The 12,226-nt window shown below is 38.4% G+C and overlaps 1 protein-coding gene across 1 annotated transcript in view; it reads right to left on the bottom strand.

Annotated features, from left to right (window-relative positions):
- Window positions 1-3,823: 3,823 nt before the first annotated feature.
- Window positions 3,824-12,226, bottom strand: part of LOC108718853 (adseverin) — a 30,477-nt gene continuing 22,074 nt past the window's right edge. The window contains exons 11-16 of the mRNA XM_018267344.2: window positions 11,808-11,978; window positions 8,989-9,166; window positions 8,525-8,646; window positions 6,012-6,089; window positions 5,193-5,253; window positions 3,824-4,440 (exon numbers count right to left, since the gene is read on the bottom strand). Of these exons, the coding sequence (XP_018122833.1) occupies window positions 4,307-4,440; window positions 5,193-5,253; window positions 6,012-6,089; window positions 8,525-8,646; window positions 8,989-9,166; window positions 11,808-11,978 (744 nt within the window). The 3' untranslated portion in view covers window positions 3,824-4,306. The remainder of the gene's footprint in view (window positions 4,441-5,192; window positions 5,254-6,011; window positions 6,090-8,524; window positions 8,647-8,988; window positions 9,167-11,807; window positions 11,979-12,226) is intronic.

The following is a 12,226-nucleotide window of genomic DNA, read 5'->3' as shown; positions in this document are numbered from 1 at the left end:
GCCAACCGACTTAAACTGATAGCGCCTGATCTAATACATCCGGACCAGACAGGCTTTATGCCCTCTAAAACCACAGATATCAATGTGAGACGGCTTTTTACTAACCTAGCGATCCAACATGATAATGGGGGGAATAGGATTGTAGTGTCCCTCGATACAGCGAAGGCTTTTGACACAGTTCAGTGGCAATACCTATGGGAGGTGTTAACTCGTTATAAGCTGGGTCCTAAAATACGAAAGTGGATTCAGATACTTTATGCACATCCGAGAGCTAAGATATTGGTCAATGGGCAAGTATCGGAAAGCATATCACTGGGAAGGGGCACCCGACAGGGGTGTCCTCTCTCGCCTTTCCTGTTTGCCCTGGCTATAGAGCCCCTGGCCATCAGAATACGGGCGAATGAGGATATACAGGGCTTACGTATAGGAAACTTGTCGGAGAAAATCTCATTATACGCTGACGATATGCTAGTCTATTTGGCCAACTCGGGTTTCGCCCTAGGAAATCTCCTGACAACTATTTCTGAGTTTGGCCAATACTCTGGTTTAAAAATTAATCGCACTAAGTCTGTGGTGTTTCCCATAGATCCCCTTCCCCAGGATACGCTGGACACCTTGCTACAGCTCAAAGTAGCACACACATTTAAATACCTGGGAATAGTGATCCATAAGGATCTTCATAGATATGAACAACTTAATCTAGATCCAGTAGTACAGACCCTGACTAACAAAGTTGCGGTGTGGCAGGACCTACCTCTTTCTTTACCAGGCAAAATTAATATGTTTAAAATGATCTTCCTACCCAAATTTCTGTATGTTCTCCATAATTCTCCCGTAACCCCCCGGGCCCATTGGTTCGCCAGAATAGACAAAATTATTAGAGGCTTCTTGTGGGCAGGAGACCATCCTCGATTGAACTTTAGGGTGCTTCAGGCGCCGGCTTCTGGAGGAGGCCTCGCACTGCCGAATCTCAAACTTTACTTTCTTGCAGCCCAGTTGGTATATGCCCACTGGTGGATTGTTCCTGACCGTAGCAACTCCGCAGTAGTGTTGGAAGCTGCGGTAATAGGCTCCTTTGAGGCCCTTGCCAAACTCCCTTACAGAGGTGCCTCTACATATCATGTGACCACTACACCTATGCTCACGGTGGTGAAGGCATTTCAGAAATCTCAAATTCTGGTTCGAGGAACCTCTACAGCCTGGTCCCCCCATACCCCGTTGTGGGGCAATAATCACCTCCCTCATTTTTGCTCACTACCAGACATCGCAAGGTGGGCACAGATTGGGATAAAAACCCTAGGTGATGTGGTCACTGATGGTGACTGTAAAACGTATGCCACAATCCAACAGGAACTGCACCCCCACCCAGATATGCTATTTCGTTATTTGCAATTACGCCATGCTTTCAACGTACAATTTCCAATCAAGCCTGTCGTCTTGAAGGTGACGACCCTTGAGACCTACTTACACAGGTTAGACCTAACTAAACCCCTATCCTGGTTGTATACGATATTATCTACTGCTGGTCCCTCTCCCCTTGAGAGAGTTAAGGGCAAATGGCGAGACGATATCCCTGACCTGACTGACGAAAAGTGGAAAGATGCACTAAAGCTTGTAACGGAGTTATCTATATCTATGAGGGACAGGCTTATACAAATTAAATTTTTAAATAGAGTTTACTTAACCCCCTCCCGTCTGGCAAAAATATATGATAATGTATCAGATCTGTGCCCTAAGTGCAGAGTGGAACCTGGTACCATGTTTCATATCTTCTGGTCCTGTCCGGTGATTCAGAGCTTTTGGAGTGCAGTACTCCAATACTTGAATGAAAAGCTTGCACTACCAAGTATTCGTTCGCCAGAAACCTGTCTGTTGGGGATAATAGAGGGCTTGCAGCTACGCTCCTATGTTAAAATATGCTACCTACAGCTCCTGTATTATGCCAAAAAAGCCATATTACTGCACTGGAAGTCGCTCAACCCCCCCACAATACAATATTGGCAGAAACTGATAAATGACTCTCTCTCGAACCAGAAACTTACATATCTTTCAAGAGAATGCCCTGGAAAATTTGAAGCGATATGGGGTGCCTGGCTAACTGTGCAATCTAGTTAACTGCCGATGTACTAACATAATGGTTGTGATATTTTATGCCTTACCCCCCTCCCCCCCTCTTTCTCAACTTTCTTCTTTACTATACCTTTACTCTTCTTCTAATTGTATTATGTTTAATGTTTAAAATTTCAATAAAAAAACTTTTAAAAAAAATAATGAAACAGTACCATGTACTTGATCCCAACTAAGATATAATGAATCCTTATTGGGTTTATATAATGTTTACAGGATTTTCTAGTAGATTTAAGGTACGGAGATCCAAATTATGAAAAGATCTGTTATCTGGAAAACCCCAGGTCCTGGGCATTCTGGATAACAGGTCCCATACCTGTACAATTATCTTGCATTTCAATTGTTTTTTCTGGTTCTAACAGTAATACAACTCACTGGGATCTTTCCCCATATCTTATTTTAGTTTATACTTTTACTGTATGTGTTTACAGATTTATTCAACAATATGGCAGAAACAAAATAAAAGGAAAACACAAAGTGACTATTTGTGAACAAGGCTTTTCTCCTGAATAAATACATTTTTACAAATGTTGTTGCATTCTAGAAGATTGTCCCAGGCCAGGTTTTCCAATTTGAGCAATAAGCTTTAATATGACTGATAAAATCTATATATTTATACTCCACAATTATTTCGGCAGGACTCCACACTTGAACCCAGCAGCCAGTTCAATAGATAAAAATAGCTGACTTTAGTCTTTAATTTTTATTTTTTGAGTTTTATTTAATTATTTCACTTAATTTACATATTTTTAGCCTTCAACCTAAAATTCTCTATGGTTGTGGTAGTCATTAATCCCAGCAACTTTAAAAAAGATCTGTGAAGGTTAATATTTATATATATATATATATATATATATATATTGCCTGTATTTCTTTTAAGTCCTTGTACAATTCATCTTACTTTCCTGAGAACCATAAATAATTCAAAAATAACAAAAAAAAAAAAGGAAGACTAATCGCTCAATCAGGCAAACAACAGGCAGCCTTTAAAGGGATACTGTCATGGGAAAACATGTTTTTTCCAAAACACATCAGTTAATAGTGCTGCTCCAGCAGAATTCTGCACTGAAATCCATTTTTTAAAAGAGCAAACAGATTTTGTTATATTCAATTTTGAAATCTGACATGGGGCTAGACATATTGTCAATTTCCCTGCTGCCCCAAGTCTTGTGACTTGTGCTCTGATAAACTTCAGTCACTCTTTACTGCTGTACTGCAAGATGGAGTGATATCACCCACTCCCTTTCCCCCCAGCAGCCTAACAACAGAACAATGGGAAGGTAACCAGATAGCAGCCCCCTAACACAAGATAACAGCTGCCTGGTAGATATAAGAACAACACTCAATAGTAAAAGCCAAGTCCCACTGAGACAGATTCAGATACATTACGTTGGAGAAATAACAGCCTGGCAGAAAGTAGTTCCATCTTCAAGTGCAGGCACAAGTTACATGACTGGGGCAGCTGGGAAACGGACAATTTGTCTAGCCCCATGTCAGATTTCAAAATTTGATATAAAAAAATTTGTTTGCTCTTTTGAGAAATGGATTTCAGGGCAGAATTCTGCAGAGGAGGAAAATTAAAGATTTTTATTTAAGCTGTCTCTCCATATATATTATGGATGTGCAGAATCCAGGATTCGGTTCTGGATTCAGCCAAGATTTTGCCTTTTTCAGCAGGATTCGGATTCGGCCAAATCGAACTGCCCGGCCAAACTGAATTTGATTTCAAAAAATCACATGACTTTTCATCACACAAAGAAGTCAAAAAAATTGTAGCCCTGTGCTGCACACCCAGTTCTATTTCACCGTTTGTTTCCCTAATTTACATATGCACATTAAGGTTCAGATTCGGTCCGGAATTTGGAAATTCGGGAATCTTTCAAAAGAAATCGGGATTCGACAGAATCCTAAGAAAGGGGATTTGGTGCATCCCTAATATATATAAGGCACCCAAGGGCCTATGCTTAGGGCAGCAGCTTTAGGGGTGGCCAACGAACATTATATGTTCAAGAAAAATTGGTTTTAAAGAATTCGCTGTAGCCTGCCATTGGCCAGTTTTGGCTAAATCTGGAATCAGATTTAAGGGGAGAGTACAGGTACCCTTCTCTTCAATGAATGTTGCATAGGCAGTCAGAAGCCAGGTGCCTAGGACAGCACTGGACCCAAATACATCTCTCTATTAATTCTGCCATTTATTTGAATCCCAGGCTAAAAACCAGCCAGTGAATGTTGGGGGTTCATTTCCCTGCTTGACAGTTGTAATAGGGATGTCTTTGTCCCTTCCAGAAGGGTCAGTTTGAAGATATTTCTTGGCTACAAGAATAAAAAACAAACATCAACTTAATTAATTAAATGTGTGCCACCAAAATGACATTATCAGTTCTCATCCACATTAGCATCAGATAAATATATACTCCATTATCCAGTGAGTAAAGCTTTGTGCCCTTCTCCCTCACTGAATGACAGAATGTTTTTGGAGCAAATGATCCAACGGAGACATGAAATATAAAAATCACATTTCACCACTGGCACATGGCTTGTAGCAAGCATAAAGTGCAGAAGGGGACATAGAGTGGGACAAACTTAACATTCTGTAAAAATAAAATGAAAATAGAAACAAGGAAAAAGCCTCCCCTAAAGCAGTGAAGTGGCATTAAGGACTGAGCTCTGGTGCTGAGATATACATGGGTATGTAGCCAAGGAGACAAAACAGAGAATAGCATCCTAGGGTTTTGGTGGGAAGAGGCATCTCTGAATCTTGATGTTATACTTCTGTAATATCAGCACACTTAACATATTATATTTCCCTCTCCTTGTGGCACAATGCTAATGGAATAGTCACTGCTATAGGGCTGTTTCTCCCCGTTACTATTTGAATGCTAGTTTTCATCACTTTACGTTTACTATGCACATGGGGTGCACCTTGATAGGCAGTGCCAAGGGTTCTTTAACTTTTGTGGCCTTCACACCAGTGACCTGTTTAGTGTCATTGTACTGTTGCTTATAAATCTGACAACCTATCAAAGCATAAGGTTGACCATTCAAAAACACTGGAGATGGATTACCTGACACCAGTGACTCCTTCTTTTCAACTTCATTCGCATCTTTTCCAATCCATAAAAATATCTGCAGAGTTAAATAAGAAAGTGCATATTGAAAAGGCAGTTTAGTGATTAGGTACTTTGTGCACACTTGGAATTGACAATACACACAATCCAGAATGCATGAGATAAAGTCAGTGCTCATCTGGCACCCAAACTTTAACAACACTTGATCGTGTCCATAGGTTCTCATATCTAATCTATGGTCTTTACAGTTCTATGTTTTGTGGACATCAGGCCTCTGCTCAACACAGATGGACAAAGATTGATCCCACCCTGTAACTATTCAACTGGGATCCTGACAGTTAACATGCACCTAAGCAAAATTCCTGAGATTTCACCTCAATCTGGCCCCTGCTGCAGGGCCGGGACTAGGGGTAGGCAGAGTAGGCACGTTCCTAGGGCTCAAAGCTGGAGGGGTTGGCCCAGCACTGCCCTGTTGAGTCATCTAAACTCTTGGACACCAGCAGCTTTAGGGTGGTGGCAGACGGGCTATCCCGCCACCGATTTGCATTCTTACCAGAGGGAAGACAGTTCTGGGAGACTAGTCATGAAACAGGAGATATTCGCTGGGCTATATATATTAAAGCACTTGCGACTTTTTCATATTTTTTTGGGGGGGATTCCACTCTAAATTCTTAATTTACTTCTAATAAAACTGTCTGCAGCATTCAGTGGTGTTTCTTAGAATGTAAGTTCCTGTGGGGCAGGGACTGATATAAATGATGTATAATCTCTGCATAAATGTGTATATTATATGTAAATAATACAGAATGAAAATACCTGTTCCCAAGTGTCAAGCATCATCGCATCATCTTCTGCTAGATCTTCTTGAGTAAATTCCCCTGGAACCTCTTCAACCTATTTCATACAAAACTGTTAATAATACTGATTTCCCTTTCATTTCACGCAGTTGGGGGGTTATTTGCTAAACTCCGAATGCAAAAATCACGAAAAATTTGAGATTTTTTTTAAATAAAATCGGACTTTTTAAAAATCACAGATTTTTCGTAATTTATTAATCTTTGAGGATGGAAAAGTCAGAATCAGAAAATTCGGCATCTCAGACCTATCAAGGTTGCATATAAATCAGTGAGAGAAGTCCCAATAATTTTTTGATGTGCGCTGGGTTTCGTGTAGGGATGCACCGAATCCAGGATTTGGTTCGGTATTCGGCCAGGATTCGGCCATTTTCAGCAGGATTCGGATTTGGCCGAATCCTTGTGCCTGGCTGAACCGGATCCTTAAAATCTAAAATCTAAAAAACGTTTTAGCTGCGCACTATTTTCCCCTCCCCCTCACTGATTTGCATATGCAAATTAGGGTTCGGATTTGGTTCAGTATTTGGCCGAAGCTTTCACAAAGGATTTGAGGGTTCGGCCGAATCCAAAAAAGTGGATTTGGTGCATCCCTAGTTTTGTGCAACACCGCGTCGTTTTTAGAGTTTCCGAATAAATGAAAAAAATGAAAAAAAAGGGGACAATCGAAAAGCAAACAATAGCAATGTCGAACTAATAACACAAAAAAAATCACAGTAAATAAAAAAAAAAAATAGCAGAAATAAGTAAATAAATAAATCAATTACATTGGCTGTAATGCTGGGTCACGCCCTAGGCGGGAACCAGCCCCACAGATTGGAATTTTAAGATATTTGGTCTGCCTCATACTGCAGTTTTAGAGCACAATTGTAACTATGATTATACTGCAGATAAAAATACAAAAGCATGTGTTTCTCATTACTGTTTTAAATTGCTTTCTGTGGTTGCATTTTTCTATTTACTGTGATGTCATGTTCATAAGTGTTTGGGCCCTAAGGATCACATTTTTAAGCACTGCTTATTATTTTATAATGTTATTTTATATAAGATCTTGACCTTGTTTTTTTCATCCGCTACCCCCCCCCCCAAAACAGCAGAATTAGTCCAAGGAGGAATAATGTGTTCTGTATAATAATCCTCTCCACCTCTTTGTTATCTCTAATAGAGAGGGAGGGGCACATGTCAGGGTCACACTGGTGAATAATCTTTTGTCTGGCTCTGCTTTCATTTTACAGGTATAGGATGTATTATCCGGAAACCCATTATCACTTTATTTTCTCTGTAATGATAAAACTGTTCCTTGTACTTGATCCCAACCAAGATATAATTAATCCTTATTGGAGAGAAAACAATCCTATTGGGTATAATTAGGGGCAGATTTATCAAGGGTCGAATTTCGAGTTTATGGGAGTTTCTAAAAACTCCCATCAACTCCCATAAACTCAAAATTCGTAAAAAATGAACAATCAAAATTTATTAAAAAAACAAAAAAAAAACATTTTTTTTTAAAAAAAAAATGGGTGAATAGGATCGAGCTGCAAATTCGAATCAAATTCGAAACAAATTTGATTGAATTCGATTCGAGGCTTTTCACCCAAAAAAAATATATATATTTTTTCAAAAGTCCACTAAAAGTCCATTGATTATAGGAGGTCCCCCATAGGCTAAAACACCAATTCGGCAGGTTTTAGACTGTGAATAGTCGAATTCTAATTCTTAAAGGGACAGTACATGTTAAATTTCAAAATTTGAATTTTTGAATCTTTTTAAATTCAAAAATTCACCTCGACCTTTGAAAAATCTGCCCCTTAGCAGGATATTTATCAAGGGTCGAATTTCGAATTGAAAAAACTTCAAAATTCGAATTCAAAAAGACCAACTGAAATGAAGTAAATTTTTTTTTTTTGGTTGAATAGATCAGTTTTTGATCGAATAGGTCTGTATTTGGCCGAAAATGTTGATTTTTCAAAGTCCACCAATTGACTTCAAATAGGTTCTAGGAGGTCCCCCATAGGCTAACACAGCAATTCGGCAGGTTTTAAATGGCGAATGGTCGAAGTCAAAATTTTTTAAAGTACATGATAAATTTCTATATTCTAATTTTTGAATTTTTTTCAAATTCAAATCGAATTTGGACTATTCCCTAGTCGAAGCACATAAAAAATCTTGAAATTATATTTTTTTTTTCATTCGAAAATTCACCTCGACCTTTGTTAAATCTGCCCCTTAATATTTTATTTATTTTTAGCAGACTTAAGGCATTCAGAGCCAAATAAAAGAAAGATCCCTTAACTGTAAATCCCAGATCTTAAGCATTCTGGATATCAGGTCCCATTCCTGTATTATCATTGTTAATATTAGCTTAGCCTCCCCAAGCCTTTATTAAAATCTGCCAATTATAGTTTACAATAAGCTGCTCAGTATTTTAAAACAATAGGGTTATGTTGTGCTGTGATGCTGTTTAAAATACACACTTACCACAAACCTCCCTGTTTTATTTGAGCAACCAAACAGTCTTGGTGGATGATCCTCAAGTCGTGTTTCAAGCAGAGGTGAAGTTTGGTATGGCTTTTTGCCTCCAAGGGCAGTCCAGAATATATCTGTGTTATAAATATATATATTAATAAATTAATAATAAATCGTATTATCTTCCTCTGGTTTTTGAGGTTGGAGCCTGTCTTCATGGCTGGAGATTTTTCTAATGGTGTTAATAATTATTAACATGTATGATGTCAAACATGATCAGTGCAACTGTGACCTCACAACTATAAGGTCACAACTAGAATATTATAACAACTCTTTGCTCTTGTAATGCTGCTAAGTAATATTTAGAGGATTGTTGCATTATGAAAATATAAACATTGTTATACTCATACAGAGTATTACAAATCATTTGTACAGAGGTTGGACCTTTTCATCTGTGTGTAACCATGAATTCATACCTGGTTCTTCTCCCTCTGCAGCTTTAGTGGCTCTGAACTTTAAAACTTTGACTAAATATTCAGCTCCCTTTATTTCATCTTCGTTTGCACCTTTTCCTATCCACATGATGGCGCTGTTATCTTTCATCTTTAATACAAAAGCATCATTTGCGTTCAGAGATGTTGCGTCTGCGTCGACCTATAAATATAATTACAGAATTAAATCAATAGAAACGGGAAAAAACCTTGCTTCTCAGTGAAATGTTCAGGGAAAAAAATCTCCTGAAGGAGTCACAAGTCACAGTGACAGAGATTTGCATACAACAACAGTTGCCCAGGTTCTTCACCATACATAGCTTTGTAGGAGAGTAGCAAAAAGAATGCCAAAGTCAATGAAAAACATACATGATGTCTTGGCAATGAAGTTTTTTGGTCTAAAACTGGCGTTTCCAAACTTTTTTACCTGTGAGCCACGTTCAGATGTAAAAGGATTGGGGTAAAAAGCATGAAATAAGTTCCTTAGAGTGCCAAATAAGGGCTGTGATTTGTTAGCCCCTTTGTGGACTGGCATTATACAGGAGGTTCTATTTGGCAGCACACTTATTTTAAGCAACCAAAACTTGCCTCCAAGACAAGAATACAAAAAGAAGCATATGCTTTGAGGGGGTCACTGTTCTAATATAACCAAAATTGAGCTTTTTGACCATGAGACTAAAGACAATGTTCGGTGTAAGCAAAACACTGTGCATCATCATAAACACACCATTCCCACTGTGAATCTTAATGGCAGCCACAACATGCCGTGGGAATGCTTCTCTGCAGCAAAAACGTGAAGGCCTGTGAGGATAGACCATTGTACAGATGTTGTAAAATACAGTGGAATCCTGGAGGAACACCTGATGCAGTTTGGGAGATTAGTCTTCGAGCAAGCAATGACCCCAAGCCAAAACTGTAGAAGAATGGTTTAAAGACAACAATGTTGATGTCCTGGAATGGCCGAGTCCAGATCTCAGTCCAACAGAGGATTTGGCATTGTGTTGTTCCCTCCTAATCCTCATACAACCTTACAGAACAGCAATTTTTCAAAGAGCAGTGGAAAAAAAACTGCAGTGTTCAGAGTGTGTAAAGCTAATAGAGATCTATCCACACAGATTCAAGGCTGGAATTAGTTCCAAAGCTGCATCTACTAAATACTGATTTGAGAGGGTGTTTATATGCAATTGGTACCGGTAATTTAGTGTTTTTTCATTGACTTTGCAGAAATTTTCGAATGAAAAAAATTCCAATTTCCAGCTATTTTTTGTGTACTTCGACTAGGGAATAGTCCAAATTCAATTTGAATTAGAATATAATTAAAAAATTAGAATATCGAAATTTATCATGTAGTTTCTCTTTAAAAATTCGACTTCGACCATTCGCCATCTAAAGCCTGCCGAATTGCTGTTTTAGCCTATGGGGGACCTCCTAGAACCATAGAAGTCAATTGGTCGGACTTTGAAAAATCAAAGTATTTTTTGGGGAAAACTTTGAATCGAATTCGATCTAATGTGCAATTCCTTTTATTCGTCAAATTCGGCCGAATACGGCCAAATACGGCCTATTCAATGAAAACTGACCTATTCGACCAAAAAAAACTTCAACTTAATTTCTGGGTTTTTTTTAATTCGAATTTCGATGTTTTTTAAATTAGAAATTCGACCCTTGATAAATATGCCCCTAAATATCTAGAGGCACATTTATCAAAGGTCGAATTGCAAATTCATGTGAGTTTTTAAAAACTCAAATGGAATTCGATTCAAATTTTAAAAACTTGATTTCAATTTTTTCTTCGAAAAAAACTCCAATGTCAGGAAGGCTGCAAACAATTCAAAATTGTTCCCTGGACATCTCACATTGACTTAAACAGCAATTCAGCAGGTTTTAAGTGCTGAATAGTCAAATTAGATTTCTTAAAGAGCTAGAGCTTGATAAATCTCAAAAATCGGATTAAAATTCTTTTAAAAAGCCGAATCAAATTTGAATAACTACCTAGTCGAATTTGACAGTTTTGACCATTAAAAAATGTGAAAATTCTAATTTCAAATTCAAATTTTCAAATCGAGCCTTGATAAATCCGCCCTCTAATGTCTATTTCTGTTGATCAATGTAAAAAAAAAAACAGTATTGTATACATTGACTTGAATAGATATAAGTGTTCCATGACAATAAAACATGAGATACTTTTTATTGGCTCTATATAAAGGATAATCAGCTTTTCAGGGCAGAAAGTAGCTTAGTGCTTCACTACAGTGCAGCAATTGTAAGACAAATGAGGATGACAGGTAAATGTGGATCCAGTGTGGAGATCAATTAAAAAGTCCATGCGCGGTGGCCATGGGGCATTGAGACTTTGCCCATTACTCATTAGTTTATACATGTTTGTTCAAATGTTTAGCAGTACAAATGCTGCACTTTTTAACGTGTCTCAAAGGTGTTTCTTAAAGGCCCCTTTATTAAGCCTCTCCTGTTAGATAGCTGTACGTTGCAGGACGGACAAGGGGGTCCATCATGGAAGGAATAAAAGGCAGGTCACTTTATTCCTTATTATTCTAGAGATAGGGTTAGTGTTTAGGCCCAGGGGCTTGGTTGCAACTGTTTAACATTTCTGTTCTTGAAAAGACTTCTTATAGTACCAGGCCCACTGTAGCCATGACCTGGGGTCTTACACCACTGAGCTCTAGTGCAGAAACATCTCTTTATATTTGTTGCATTAGAAGTCATGAGTAAACTGTAAGGAGTAGACAAATCCAGCTTACATTGTTATTGAATATAATTGTATCACTATTTAACAAAATTCTTACCTCAGCTATTCTGGTGATAGATCCTAAGTTCTTTCGTACTTGAAAAAGGCGCACGGGTCGCGTGGGAGCCTGAACTCCCTTTCTTGATGTGCCATCTTTGAATATAATGAGTGGCTTGTCTTTGAACACACTTAGCAAATGTGCAGGTTCTTTCCCCTGTGATACTCTTGTCTAGAAAAATTAGAAAATAAATCAGTGTCTTGTTGACAAAGTTTTCGGTACTGGAACTTTTGAACACCCCAGACCAGGGGTCCCCAACCTTTTATACCCAGGAGCCACAAATGTAAAAAAGAGTTTGGGTGCAACACAAGCATGAAAAAAGTTCCTGGGTGTTTCACATAAGGGCTGTGATTTACTATTTTGTAGCCCCTATATGGACTGGCAGTATTTAGGAGTTTCTATTTGGCAGCGCACTTATT

This window comes from Xenopus laevis, chromosome 6L, assembly GCF_017654675.1.
Source record: "Xenopus laevis strain J_2021 chromosome 6L, Xenopus_laevis_v10.1, whole genome shotgun sequence".
NCBI lineage: Eukaryota > Metazoa > Chordata > Amphibia > Anura > Pipidae > Xenopus > Xenopus laevis.
Note: the sequence above shows the minus strand (reverse complement) of the source record. Positions and strands in the feature narration are given on the sequence as shown.